Source organism: Corella eumyota, chromosome 6 (genome assembly GCF_963082875.1).
Source record: "Corella eumyota chromosome 6, kaCorEumy4.1, whole genome shotgun sequence".
NCBI lineage: Eukaryota > Metazoa > Chordata > Ascidiacea > Phlebobranchia > Corellidae > Corella > Corella eumyota.
Window position 1 is genome coordinate 799,557 of NC_137495.1, and position 15,949 is coordinate 815,505.

General features: G+C 32.6%; 1 protein-coding gene across 1 annotated transcript; it reads right to left on the minus strand.

The window, feature by feature from the left end:
* Nucleotides 1–120: 120 nt before the first annotated feature.
* Nucleotides 121–15,180, minus strand: LOC145754908 (uncharacterized). Its single transcript, XM_082571072.1, has 15 exons — nt 15,024–15,180; nt 14,611–14,772; nt 13,242–13,896; nt 7,760–8,498; nt 7,196–7,387; nt 6,570–6,674; nt 5,891–6,085; nt 5,468–5,555; nt 4,750–4,925; nt 3,835–3,907; nt 3,677–3,755; nt 3,085–3,205; nt 1,916–2,039; nt 1,127–1,301; nt 121–663 (listed from the first exon to the last, which is right to left on the minus strand). The coding sequence occupies exons 1-15, from the start codon at nt 15,070–15,072 to the stop codon at nt 153–155; spliced, it is 3,444 nt and encodes a 1,147-aa protein (XP_082427198.1). The 5' UTR covers nt 15,073–15,180; the 3' UTR covers nt 121–152.
* Between the last annotated feature and the right edge of the window lie 769 nt (nt 15,181–15,949).

Sequence of the window (15,949 nt, forward strand, 5' to 3'; positions counted from 1 at the left end):
ATCAAAAGCTAGAGTGATGTTCCGAAAACCAAGATTAAAATTTCCAATATAAAATAACATCTAACTGTTTTTATATATTTAACTTTATACTAAAATGGTCGAAACAATATGATTACAAGAGTTTATTAAACCAAAAACAGTGTAGTTATTTTCTAAACTTCATCACAACTCATATAACCCCAAGAATGCAGAATTCTAGGACTTTTTAAACTTCGATTTCGACTGGGTGACCTTTTTCTTCTTTCAATTCGTTTCTGAATTGCACTTCGTGACCTTTTCCGCTTTTTACCCAAGGTCGAATGTCCGATATCAGAAGATATATGAATAAAAGGTGTACTTTTAAATTGTTTATTATTATTTAATGATTTGTTTGGACTACATAAGTCTGTGGTGCTTAAGTTGTCACTTGCACAATTTGATTCTTCATCATTATCTTTTAAACCAATATTATCTCTTTGGAAAGTTATAGTTTGCTTTAAACTGTAATCCAAATTAATTGTGTATTTTTTAAGCAACTTTACGCGAGATTTATTCATGTAAGGGGCTATTGTTGAAAGTTCTTGTAAAAAATTAAATAAATTTTCTGGGTTTGAATCCAAAAATAATAAGCTTTTGTCCTCCTCGAGTTTCTTTAGTTTTTCTATTTCGGGAAGAACAAAAGTTCTAAAAAAACATGTAGATTTAATAAATTTTAAGTACAGAAGGCAGGTATTGTTGGAAAAAAACTAAAAGAAAAAAAGAGGTCTGGTCCTGGGTTTAATTTCCACTGCTTTTATGCAGAAGCATCCCTAATTTTGGTGCTATAAATGATATGGACTTCTGCTAAGATAAAACCAATTAGCAAATTAATTATTGGAAATTATAAATCAATAATATCCAAAACTGGCAAAGACAACTTAAGACTGAATCAGGTTAACTGATGATACTCTATGTTTAGGTACTAAAGTCAACCTTTTAATATCGAGGATAAATGAATACAAGAAAAAAATAAACAATTAGGAATTCAGAAAAAAAATGAAAAAATCATTTAAAAATTATAAAAGTTTAAAGATCAAAATTATCCCTTTAAATTAAATCAATAAAAATGATTAAAAATGTACCAGTAGATTTGCTAAAAAAAACTTACTTATAGATTTCAAACAAGGATTCATTATCAGAAATATTTTCAGTATTTCCTCTTTTTTGATCAGCGTCCTCAATGATTTGAAGAAGATAACTCATCCTGTATGGCCATTGGTCGGTTAATACAACCCATGTGACCAAGTCCTCAGCTAGCCCAACATTTCTAATGTTTCTTTCATCTGAGAAATGTTAAAAAAAAAAATTTAAATTTCTGATCATGTGGTAAAAATCATATGTTAAAAAGTGAAAGATTTGAATTGACTTTACTACCTAAACATAGAGTAACATTTGTTACCCCGACCCAATCTCGAGTTGACTTTGCCAGTATGAAAAATAGTTGATTTTAATTGTCGAATAATTAATCTGTTAATCAGTTTTTAACTTAGCAAAAGTTTATACTGTTTAACTTAAAGCCTTATGGCATGCAAGCAGTGAGAATCAAACTTAGGACCCTACGTAGTGACCAAGTTTTTTCACCCCAGCACCAGGCTGCCAGTTACTACTTTTTTTTGTATATAAATTTATCCTTGATGTGGGAAGGTCGATTGCGCGACCTAAACATAGAGTAACATCAGTTACTCCGAACCAGTACCGTTTATAGCGCCTCACTTAAGGACGCTACAGCATGAGAGCATTGGGGATTAAACCCACGACTTCATGCTGGTGTAGCAAGTGTTCTTATTACTACACCACGCTGCCGGTATACTTGCAATAATGCATAAAAAATATGGTTAAACTTTTAATTAAGCATTAGTTTAGTGTACACATAAATTTATTAAATATTTGCACATACCATTTATGTTATTGGAAACCATTTGTTGGTTTAAGTTTAAATGAGGGCCGTTCGATCTTATTTCATTTACTTCATCACAGAGTGAACTCATTGCCATTAATTTTATGTTTCGACTTTTTAGTTTCTATAAAAAATATTATCACATTATCACATAAGAATGACATATGATTATAAGCTATGCAATTGCCTTTTCCATACCATTATAAAGTAAAAGGTTTTATATTTTATTGACTGTTTGCTGTTGTTACATATTTTAAGCTATTAATAAATGCCTGGCTTAAGGTCAAATAGTGTGGCAATCGTGCGGTTCAAATTTAAAACCTTATTGCTCTTAATAACCGGCAGCGTGGTGTAGTGGTAAGAACACTTGCTACACCACACATGAGGTTGTGGGTTCAATCCCCACTGCTCTCATGCTGTAGCGCCCTTGAGTAAGGCGTTATATACGGTATGAACTCCTGCTGAGCCAGCACTTAATCAGCAGCATAATTATCGGGCAATTTTAATCTATAATATCCTAAACTGCCACAGGCAACTCGAGACTGGGTTGGGGTAACAAATGTTACTCTATGTTTAAGTCGCGCATTCAACTTTCCCACATCGAGGATAAAGATATACACAAAAAAAATATTCAATGCCATGACCAGGATGTACTACATCATTTTTTAAAATGTAAATATATTAAAGCTTTGATTCTTATGCAATGTGTATGTTTAATTTATGAGCCTTCACAATAAAAATGCTGCCAATTGTTTTGTGTGAAAGAGTATATGACAGACAATTATTGGATGCCATTATATATATATTTTTTGTATATATCTATATCCTCGATGTGGAAAAGTCGAATGCGCGATTTAAACATAGAGTAACAACTGCTACTCTGACCTAGTTTCGAGTTGCCTGTGGCAGTTTGGGATATTATAGATTATAATTGCCTGATAATTATGCTGCTGATTAAGTGCTGGCTCAGCAGGAGTTCGTACCGTTTATAGCGCCTTACTCAAGGGTGCTACAGCATGAGAGCAGTGGGGATTAAACCCACAACCCAATGGTGGTGTAGCAAGTCTTCTTACCACTATATCACGCTGCCGGTCATATAATACGGTTAAAATGTTTTGCTATAGGGCAGTGTTTCAACTGGTTTAAAAACCTGACAAAAGTTGAAAAACCTGATTTTCTGAGCAGTTAATAATAGTTGCAGTTAGAGATAAAACATTAAAAATTCTTTTCATGTTTCTTGGATTCCCGTTTATATGACGCACGACCATTTTATTATTACGCATGTACTTTCTATAAAAAAGTAAGTTAATTAACAGTTTAAAAAGAGTTTGCTGTTGCAAAAACAATGTATATATAACAATATAAAGTAATAAATGGCTTAAATTTGAAAGTGTTTGCCCAAAAAATAATTAAATATTGGGGGCAGCATGGTGTAGTGCACTCTTGGCTACACAACATGAGGCTAATGGTTTGATTTTCACTGCTTTCATGCTATAGTGCCTTTGTGTAAAGCGCTATAAACGGTATGAACTCCTGCTGAGCCAGCACTTAATCAGCAGCTTAATTATCGGGCAATTATAATCTAAAATATCTCAAACTGCTACAAGCAACTCGAGACTGGGTCGGAGTAACTGATGTTACTCTATGTTTAGATCATAAAGTCGGCCTTTTTATAAGATATCAAAAACACCTTTTATAGCTTGGGTTGATTTTAAATGTAAGAAGAGTTGATAAAACAAAAATTGAAATATTTTAAATTACCTGCATTCAAATATAAAAGTCTCATGACTAAGTGGATTGTTCCTTCGTTGATATTTCGGTTTTAATTCAACATTATCATCTTAAAAATAAGCAGTTTAAAACAAGGTTTAAATAAATAGCAGAAGACAATAGCCAACGTGTTTTTAGAAAAAACTAACCTGCTTTTATGGGGCCAGAATCCACAACATCGCCCGTTTTTTTTATAGCCAAACTATTTACTGGGTTTTCCATCTGTATAAAACATAATAAATATTTTGTTACAAGTTGCATTTCTTTGGTGCTTTAGTAGTTATTGCTACTGTTTCTGTACAACTAGGTTAGGGTAATATCATGAGGTTAATAACATTTTAAACTTGTACAACTTAAGACTGGGTTGGGGTAATATCATGAGGTTAATAATATCTTAAACTTGTACAACTTAAGACTGGGTTGGGGTAATATCATGGGGTTAATAAAATCTTAAACTTGTACAAATTGAGACTGGGTTGGGGTAATATCATGGGGTTAATAAAATCTTAAACTTGTACAAATTGAGACTGGGTTGGGGTAATATCATGGGGTTAATAATATCTTAAACTTGTACAACTTGAGACTGGGTTGGGGTAATATCAGGAGGTCAATAATATCTTAAACTTGTACAAATTGAGACTGGGTTGGGGTAATATCATGGGGTTAATAATATCTTAAACTTGTACAAATTGAGACTGGGTTGGGGTAATATCATGGGGTTAATAATATCTTAAACTTGTACAACTTAAGACTGGGTTGGGGTAATATCATGGGGTTAATAATATCTTAAACTTGTACAACTTGAGACTGGGTTGGGGTAATATCAGGAGGTCAATAATATCTTAAACTTGTACAAATTGAGACTGGGTTGGGGTAATATCATGGGGTTAATAATATCTTAAACTTGTACAAATTGAGACTGGGTTGGGGTAATATCATGGGGTTAATAATATCTTAAACTTGTACAACTTAAGACTGGGTTGGGGTAATATCATGGGGTTAATAATATCTTAAACTTGTACAACTTAAGACTGGGTTGGTTCTAGTTATACTAGTAAACTAACCTTGTTATCCACAAATGTTGTTCCCACATCACTGAGGTTGGTTTCTCTAAAAGAATTTCTTCTACTTTCAACTACAGCTGAATTTCTTCGACTAGGAAAAATAGAACTACGGCGAGATTCAGCTCTCCTTGTTTTTTGATCATCCTCAGTGAGCAAGTTTGCTTCTTCTTGATTTTCTGAACAAGATTTTATTAAACAATTTAGTTACGGTTGTTACATTTAGCCTTTTAATTGTTGTAATATGGTCACAATTCTTAACTTATATTTGCATGTAATAATTTACCCTTGCACCGTAAACTGCAATTTCATTTACTTTGTAGATCCTACAAATTGGACAATCATATAAACGGCAGCGTGGTGTAGTGGTAAGAACACTTGCTACACCACACATGAGGTCGTGGGTTCAATCCCCACTGATCTCATGTTGTAGCGCCCTTGAGTAAGGCGCTATAACTGGTACGAACTCCTGCTGAGCCAGCACTTAATCAGCAGCATAATTACCGGGAAATTATAATCTATAATATCCCAAACTGCCACAGGCAACTCGAGACCGGGTCAAAGTAACTTATGTTACTCTATGTTTAAGTCGCGCATTCGATTTTTTTAAGTCGCGCATTCAACGAGGATAAAGATATATACAAGAAAAAGTATATATTGTTCACTAAGCAACATTTTTTATTGTCATAAGTTTAATTACCTAAAAGTTATTTAAACTTACTGTAAGGATTAGGTATCCGCATCTTCTTGGTTTTATCTGATTGATCGATTAAACCAGTTATAAAAGTTTTCTTGTTTTTATTTTCAATCTAAAAATAAAAAAGCAAAATTTATGATTAGTAAAAAAAACAAATAATAAAAAAATATTTAAAAAACTTTAGATTTTAATTTAAAAAACATTTTTTGAACCTTTAAACCATAAAACTTATCTAGCTAACCATCAAAAAATAACGTAGTTAAGAGACAATAGTTATGTCCAATTATAGGCGTACAAAATAAAGAAAACTATCGTTTGTAGTGCGTTAGCAACTTACTATTAGCAAAATTTACAATAACCTTTACAACAGGCAATTTAACGTAAAATTAGTAAAAATACAGCCTTTATGATAGCCTTTAAGAAGCAAAATAAACAAACAACACCAACCTCAGGTAAGCAGAATGGAAGATTGATAATCTTCTTTAAATATTCATATCCACTGATATTTGCTTTCAACAAACTCGGACTCATTTCTTGCTCGATACATTTCACGGCAACCCTGCTATCTAGCGCCACCAAGCAGATGAATGGAGACGAACAATCACTTAGTAAAATACTAACTGCTTCAAGAACGGATTTGACCTTTCAAAAACAAAATAACTTCTTTTGTTTGTGATTAAAATTTATTTTTATGTGTATTTTTTTACCCTAAGCTTAGTCAAAAGTTTAACATTTTTGCCTTTAATAATTTTGGTTTTTAATGGCACACTTCTCCATTAGTTGCTTTGAATGCAAATTTACTTTATTAATTTAAATAACCGGCAGCGTGGTGTAGTGGTAAGAACACTTGCTACACCACCACAAGGTCGTGGGTTTAATCCCCACTGCTCTCATGCTGTAGCGCCCTTGAGTAAGGCGCTATAAACAGTATAAACTCCTGCTGAGCCAACACTTAATTAGCAGCATAAATACCGGGCAATTATAATCTATAATATCCCAAACTGCTAAAGGTTACTCGAGACTGGGTCAAAGTAACAGTTGTTACTCTATGTTTAAGTCGCGCATTCGACTTTACCACATCAAGGATAAAGATATATACAAAAAAAACATATATAAACCAAATTACCTTATTTGGTGACAGTCTGTCCAAGTCATCTATAGTTATCACAACTTTATATTTCTTGTTATGTGAGAACTCAACACATTTTATCAGCTTACTTATTATCTCAACCTTAGTAAAAAAAATATTTAATATAAAATAAATGTAATATATTAGAGTATTGTTAATTAGACATTAAAAAAACAACACCTAAAATTACTATTGCCATGCTTATTTTATGAACCAAAATTACAGTTGGTAAATTTCATTTAAAAAATTTACTTTTTTAGTCATGTTATTGGTAGGTAAAGTAGTAATATTTACTTATGCCAATTACATACTAATTAACCAATTAAAAAACAGAGTTTGATCCCCACTGCTCTTATGCTGTAATGCCTTTAAGTAAGGCACTATAAACGGTACATACTCCTACTGAGCCAGCACTTAATTAGCAGATTAATTGCCGAGCAATAACAATCAATTATATCCCAAACTGCCATTGGCAACTCGAGACCTGGTCGGAGTAACTGGTGTTACTCTATGTTAAGGTCATGAAGTTGACTTTCCAACATAGCATAGAAAGTACAAAAAATGTTCTTTAAATTTATGATAAATTTAAATAATTTAAATAAAATAAGAAATAAAGTTCCCACCTCTGTCTTGACTTTGTTCATAAATCCCAATTCACTTCCCATGTTGCCTTTAGCCCCATCCAGTGCCTTGTTTATTCTGTTTCTTTGTGAATGAAGCATTGCCCAAATTAACTTAAACACCACCACAAAGACGGCCAACGTAGATGGTAACCAAGCAAATATTTGCACGACAACGGGCACAGCTCGAGGATACTAAAAAAAAAGCTTTTTATTTAGCTTTCTATTTAAAGAATTTGTAATCAATTTTCGATAGTTCTAAATATTTATAACAAAAGCTTTTTTTTATTTTTTTTGTATATATCTTTATCCTTGATGTGGGAAAGTCGAATGCGCGACTTAAACATAAATAAAATAAGTTACTCCTACTCAGTCTTGACTTTGACCGAGTTTGGGATATTATAGATTATAATTGCCCAGTAATTATGCTGCTGGTTAAGTGCTGGCTCAGCAGGAGTTCGTACCGGTTATAGCGCCTTTAGTTGAGCAACCATTTTCCGACAATTAAAATCTAGACGGTAAGGCAGGTTATCAACTAGTAATAACAATGACAAAAAATATACAAACCTTCTTAAATACATTCAAGTCTAATGTATCTGCCAGAACATAGGTTACAACAGGCAAAGATACTCCACTGAACAACAACAAAATCCACCAGAATAAATCAGGAAAACAACAAGTAGTTTTCGGATGCCGTAAAAAATGACTACAAAAGCTAAGTTTGTTCGGTTTTCGTGATTTCGCTTTATTTTTAGTTGAATTTTTTTGTCTGTTCAGTAATTCTTTATCTTCGGGTGGTATTGTGTTTAAATCTTGCATTTCAATATGGTTTTCATTTCGATCCCGCCTATTTTGAGCTGTTTTATAGTTTTTAAACGGGTCAGAATATTCTATTTCTATATCTTCCAATTCCAAGTATTCCTTTGCTAGCTTCGCTTCTTTATGATTTGAATACTCAACAACATACCATTCAAGAGTATTGTTATTATTCACAGAAGTTCTTTTCTTACAATCTTTTCGCCATGTTCTGTATTCTTTAAAATAAGTCACATCACCGTATTCTTTTAAAATATCAAGAGCTTCATTTCGAGATAAATCTGTTCCAATTTTCACGAATAAAATTGTTGAGATAATTTCTTTAGTTTTTATATCGCGTTGTATTAACTCTGGATGTAACATTCTGAATAATCTTGACATCACGCTCCCAAATTCACTTTCAATTGCATCTGAGAGATTTGTTATAATCCCAGCCCACAAACTATCACTACCAGCATATTCCCATGCATTAAAGTTGACAAAAATATACCTGAAACATAAAAAATGTTATGGCAAGTTTAAGATATTATTGACTTCATGATATTACCCCAACTCAGTCTCAAGTTGTACAAGTTTAAGATATTATTGACTTCATGATATTACCCCAACTCAGTCTCAAGTTGTACAAGTTTAAAATATTATTGACTTCATGATATTACCCCAACTCAGTCTCAAGTTGTACAAGTTTAAGATATTATTAAGCTTATAAATACTCTAACCTAGTCTCAAGTTGTACAAGTTTAAGATATTATTGACTTCATGATATTACCCCAACCCAGTCTCAAGTTGTACAAGTTTAAGATATCATTAACCCCATGATATTACCCCAACCCAGTCTTAAGTTGTACAAGTTTAAAATATTATTAACCCCATGATATTACCCCAACCCGGTCCCAAGTTGTACAAGTTTAAGATATTATTGACCCCATAATATTACCCCAACCCAGTCTCAAGTTGTACAAGTTTAAGATATCATTAACCCCATGATATTACCCCAACCCAGTCTTAAGTTGTACAAGTTTAAAATATTATTGACCTCATGATATTACCCCAACTCAGTCTCAAGTTGTACAAGTTTAAGATATTATTAAGCTTATAAATACTCTAACCTAGTCTCAAGTTGTACAAGTTTAAGATATTATTGACTTCATGATATTACCCCAACCCAGTCTCAAGTTGTACAAGTTTAAGATATCATTAACCCCATGATATTACCCCAACCCAGTCTTAAGTTGTACAAGTTTAAAATATTATTAACCCCATGATATTACCCCAACCCGGTCCCAAGTTGTACAAGTTTAAGATATTATTGACCCCATAATATTACCCCAACCCAGTCTCAAGTTGTACAAGTTTAAGATATCATTAACCCCATGATATTACCCCAACCCAGTCTTAAGTTGTACAAGTTTAAAATATTATTGACCTCATGATATTACCCCAACCCAGTCTCAAGTTGTACAAGTTTAAGATATTATTAAGCTTATAAATACTCTAACCTAGTCTCAAGTTGTACAAGTTTAAGATATTATTGACTTCATGATATTACCCCAACCCAGTCTCAAGTTGTACAAGTTTAAGATATCATTAACCCCATGATATTACCCCAACCCAGTCTTAAGTTGTACAAGTTTAAAATATTATTGACCTCATGATATTACCCCAACCCAGTCTCAAGTTGTACAAGTTTAAGATATTATTGACCCCATAATATTACCCCAACCCAGTCTCAAGTTGTACAAGTTTAAGATATCATTAACCCCATGATATTACCCCAACCCAGTCTTAAGTTGTACAAGTTTAAAATATTATTGACCTCATGATATTACCCCAACCCAGTCTCAAGTTGTACAAGTTTAAGATATTATTAAGCTTATAAATACTCTAACCCAGTCTCAAGTTGTACAAGTTTAAGATATTATTGACTTCATAATATTACCCCAACTCAGTCTCAAGTTGTACAAGTTTAAGATATTATTAAGCTTATAAATACTCTAACCTAGTCTCAAGTTGTACAAGTTTAAGATATTATTGACTTCATGATATTACCCCAACCCAGTCTCAAGTTGTACAAGTTTAAGATATTATTAAGCTTATAAATACTCTAACCTAGTCTCAAGTTGTACAAGTTTAAGATATTATTGACTTCATGATATTACCCCAACCCAGTCTCAAGTTGTACAAGTTTAAGATATCATTAACCCCATGATATTACCCCAACCCAGTCTTAAGTTGTACAAGTTTAAAATATTATTGACCTCATGATATTACCCCAACCCAGTCTCAAGTTGTACAAGTTTAAGATATTATTGACCTTATAATATTACCCCAACCCAGTCTCAAGTTGTACAAGTTTAAGATATCATTAACCCCATGATATTACCCCAACCCAGTCTTAAGTTGTACAAGTTTAAAATATTATTGACCTCATGATATTACCCCAACCCAGTCTCAAGTTGTACAAGTTTAAGATATTATTAAGCTTATAAATACTCTAACCCAGTCTCAAGTTGTACAAGTTTAAGATATTATTGACCTCATAATATTACCCCAACCCGGTCCCAAGTTGTACAAGTTTAAGATATTATTGACCTCATAATATTACCCCAACCCGGTCCCAAGTTGTACAAGTTTAAGATATTATTGACCTCATAATATTACCCCAACCCGGTCCCAAGTTGTACAAGTTTAAGATATTATTGAGCTTATAAATACTCTAACCTAGTCTCAAGTTGTACAAGTTTAAGATATTATTGACTTCATGATATTACCCCAACCCAGTCTCAAGTTGTACAAGTTTAAGATATTATTAAGCTTATAAATACTCTAACCCAGTCTCAAGTTGTACAAGTTTAAGATATTATTGACCTCATAATATTACCCCAACCCGGTCCCAAGTTGTACAAGTTTAAGATATTATTGACCTCATAATATTACCCCAACCCGGTCCCAAGTTGTACAAGTTTAAGATATTATTGACCTCATAATATTACCCCAACCCGGTCCCAAGTTGTACAAGTTTAAGATATTATTGACCTCATAATATTACCCCAACCCGGTCCCAAGTTGTACAAGTTTAAGATATTATTGACCTCATAATATTACCCCAACCCAGTCCCAAGTTGTACAAGTTTAAGATATTATTAAGCTTATAAATACTCTAACCCAGTCTCAAGTTGTACAAGTTTAAGATATTATTGACCTCATAATATTACCCCAACCCGGTCCCAAGTTGTACAAGTTTAAGATATTATTGACCTCATAATATTACCCCAACCCGGTCCCAAGTTGTACAAGTTTAAGATATTATTGACCTCATAATATTACCCCAACCCGGTCCCAAGTTGTACAAGTTTAAGATATTATTGACCTCATAATATTACCCCAACCCAGTCTCAAGTTGTACAAGTTTAAGATATTATTGAGCTTATAAATACTCTAACCCAGTCTTAAGTTGTGCAAGTTTAAGATATTATTGAGCTTATAAATACTCTAACCCAGTCCCAAGTTGTACAAGTTTAAGATATTATTGACTTCATGATATTACCCCAACCCAGTCTCAAGTTGTACAAGTTTAAAATATTATTGACCTCATAATATTACCCCAACCCGGTCCCAAGTTGTACAAGTTTAAGATATTATTGAGCTTATAAATACTCTAACCCAGTCTTAAGTTGTACAAGTTTAAGATATTATTGACTTCATGATATTACCCCAACCCAGTCTCAAGTTGTACAAGTTTAAAATATTATTGACCTCATAATATTACCCCAACCCGGTCCCAAGTTGTACAAGTTTAAGATATTATTGACCTCATAATATTACCCCAACCCGGTCCCAAGTTGTACAAGTTTAAGATATTATTGACCTCATAATATTACCCCAACCCAGTCTCAAGTTGTACAAGTTTAAGATATTATTGAGCTTATAAATACTCTAACCCAGTCTTAAGTTGTGCAAGTTTAAGATATTATTGAGCTTATAAATACTCTAACCCAGTCCCAAGTTGTACAAGTTTAAGATATTATTGACTTCATGATATTACCCCAACCCAGTCTCAAGTTGTACAAGTTTAAAATATTATTGACCTCATAATATTACCCCAACCCGGTCCCAAGTTGTACAAGTTTAAGATATTATTGAGCTTATAAATACTCTAACCCAGTCTTAAGTTGTACAAGTTTAAGATATTATTGACTTCATGATATTACCCCAACCCAGTCTCAAGTTGTACAAGTTTAAAATATTATTGACCTCATAATATTACCCCAACCCGGTCCCAAGTTGTACAAGTTTAAGATATTATTGACTTCATGATATTACCCCAACCCAGTCTCAAGTTGTACAAGTTTAAGATATTATTGAGCTTATAAATACTCTAACCCAGTCTTAAGTTGTACAAGTTTAAGATATTATTGACTTCATGATATTACCCCAACCCAGTCTCAAGTTGTACAAGTTTAAAATATTATTGACCTCATAATATTACCCCAACCCGGTCCCAAGTTGTACAAGTTTAAGATATTATTGACTTCATGATATTACCCCAACCCAGTCTCAAGTTGTACAAGTTTAAAATATTATTGAGCTTATAAATACTCTAACCCAGTCTTAAGTTGTACAAGTTTAAGATATTATTGACTTCATGATATTACCCCAACCCAGTCTCAAGTTGTACAAGTTTAAAATATTATTGACCTCATAATATTACCCCAACCCGGTCCCAAGTTGTACAAGTTTAAGATATTATTGACTTCATGATATTACCCCAACCCAGTCTCAAGTTGTACAAGTTTAAAATATTATTGACCTCATAATATTACCCCAACCCGGTCCCAAGTTGTACAAGTTTAAGATATTATTGACTTCATGATATTACCCCAACCCAGTCTCAAGTTGTACAAGTTTAAAATATTATTGACCTCATAATATTACCCCAACCCGGTCCCAAGTTGTACAAGTTTAAGATAGTATTGACCTTGTGATATTACCCTAACCCAGTCTTAAGTTGTACAAGTTTAAAATATTATTGACCTCATGATATTACCCCAACCCGGTCCCAAGTTGTACAAGTTTAAGATAGTATTGACCTTGTGATATTACCCTAACCCAGTCTTAAGTTGTACAAGTTTAAAATATTATTGACCTCATGATATTACCCCAAACCAGTGCCAAGTTACTACCAATTTTTTTTACCAATTTAAAAACAAACCCAAAATAACAAATCAACTACCTTAAAGGTTTTAAACTTTTTTCTACAATCTCTTCTGAATTCGAAGTTATCTCAAAAACTTGATCATCACTAACAGTTTCCCTCACAATAGAACTTTTGCTCGTTTTAATCGGTATCTTAGTGAAAGCGACGTAACAAACAAGTTTAAAGTTTCTGAAAAACGTTCCAGACCAACAGTTGTTGTTACCGCAAATAACAATAAACACAAAAACCATCGCAAAACTAAGAATTCCAATTGCGATGTACCGCGTAATGTTTCGTAAATGATCATAATTGGATGCATTGTTATCTTCTGATACGTCACTAGCGGTGTTTTCCCCATGATGATAATAATATTTTCCTAATATTTTAGGTGACGTCAAAGATTGATTAAGTAACGTCATATTCAAAAGATTAAGATTGTTTTGCGAAACATTTTTCAGTGACATCATAGACTTATTTGATGACGTCATATTCAAAAGATTTAGATTGTCCTGTGGAACACCGAACAGCAGCAGATCGGGGAACAATGCAAAGATTATCGACGACACAATTACAGAGATTAGAAAAAAAAGAAAAATTGTTCGACAACAGCATCTTGAACGCCAGAAGTTTCGGGTCGGTTGAGAGATTTTATCCAAAGAATTTTTCTGTCTCTGATACTTTCTTAGCAAACCTAAACAATGTTACTTAAATTAAGTTTTTATAAAAAACAAAATAAGACATTTTTAAATTTTAATTTGGGTTTTTTATTATTTTGGTATATATCTTTATTCTCGATGTGGGAAAGTCGAATGCGCGATTTAAACATAGAGTAACATAAGTTACTCCGACCCAGTCTCTAGTTGCCTGTGGCAGTTATGGATTTTATAGATTATAATTGCCCGATAATTATGCTGCTGATTAAGTATTGGCTCAGCTGGAGTTTATACCGTTTATAGCGCCTTACTTAAGGGCGCTACAGCATGAGATCAGTGGGGATTAAACCCACGGCCTGATGTGTGGTGTAACAAGTGTTCTTACCACTACACCACGCTGCCGGGTAAGGTTCATACTTTTTTATATAAACATTAATACTTTTGGCAAGTTTTAAATCTTAAAAAAAATTTCGTCATTTTTTTTCGTCGCATTATCGTAACCTTTTAATTTACTTTTATCAATGCGCGAAAAACCGAAATAAAAAAAAACTATAAAACACGTGCTTTTTAATAACAAACAGATGTTGTAACTCTTTACGACAAGTCGTTACTTTCGGTTTCACCAAAAGTATATTTATCCTCAATTTTGATTAGTTTAAAAAAAATTATAAAAAATAAGTTTAAATTTTAAGTAATTTTTTAACCTAAAATTATATTAAGCCTTTCTAAAGATTTTACTTTTTCTAACTTACTTTGTACTTGGTTAACAAGAAACGTTTTCCCACTTCCCCATTTCGCGAGTATTCCGATAGTTATTGGAGTATTAACATGTTGAATTCGTTTTGCTAAGGCCTCAGCATAAACTGTATTGCCAAGGTAATCTACTCCACTATCGTTATCGTTCAGAATATCACCTTAAAAAAGAATATTGTAGTTTTATTTTATAAATTCTTAATGTAAAGAGGCGGCCTTAACACCCTAAACACCGAGTAACATTTATTACCCCGATCCAGTCTCAAGCTGACTTTGACAGTTTGGTATATTGTTGATATACACTTTAAATATCGACAATTTTTAAACTTTTGATAGATAGAATCACATAAAAGCTTTAGACTAAAATATAGGTACACATATACACAATATTTTTAAAAGTATTTTTACTTACCTTTCGGTTCTACGAATCTAGCAATAACAGTATCTTGAACCATGGTCATTTAAAACAATTCTTTATCTTAAATATATTTATAAAAACCCAAAAAAGAAGCTCTAAGTAGACTTTTAGTAGTTCTTAATGCATCAGATTTAAATATATTTAAGATATCAAAGATATCTAAACCAATTCTCCCTAATATTTTTAAAAATTCATATCAAAATATATACATTACAAACCTACACAGGCTAGTGGGAACTAAAACAGATAAAAATTATCTTATCGTAACATGAAACCAGTTTTGCTTTAAACAATAGGCTACCTTTTCCCGCAGACAATTATCATTTTAATCCAATATTTAGGCTATATCTAATATACAAAATTAGCAAAGAGGCTGTTTCCTTTATTATCATGACCCTAATATTCTAGATTCAAAATAGAACATCCTTAAAATAACATTGCTTTTATAACCCCTCTTATGACAATTTAGCCACTGTGACGTCACATTCAGGTTATTATAAGGCGAGCGACAACGCTTCGTTGAAATTCAATTCCAATCACGCCCCAGCGTTAAGCATAACAGAACGAAAATAGTTTAAAAACTTAATAAAATATATTTAGAATATTAGCAAGTGGTTATATTGTAAAACGCTTAATATAACCATCTAACTATCATTATAATAACCATATAGGCACCATTATAATAACCATCTAGACACCATTAAAATAACCATCTAGACACTATTGAAATAACCATCTAGACACCATTAAAATAACCATTTAGAGCCATTAAAATTACCATATAGGCACCATATAAAAAACCATCTAATCGCTTTAAATAACCATCTGAACACCATTAAAATAACCATCTAGTCGCTTAAAATAACCAGCTAAACACTATTTAAATAACCATTTCCTACAGACGCCCTAACGTATATATT

Excerpts from the sequence above, each read along its gene's own strand:
- LOC145754908 (XM_082571072.1), bottom strand. The coding sequence starts at position 15,072 with ATGACCATGGTTCAAGATACTGTTATTGCTAGATTCGTAGAACCGAAA. Across the intron at positions 7,388-7,759 it reads ACTTGAATGTATTTAAGAAG|TATCCTCGAGCTGTGCCCGT; the intron begins GTTTGTATATTT and ends CTTTTTTTTTAG. Across the intron at positions 6,086-6,569 it reads ACAGACTGTCACCAAATAAG|GTCAAATCCGTTCTTGAAGC; the intron begins GTAATTTGGTTT and ends TGTTTTTGAAAG.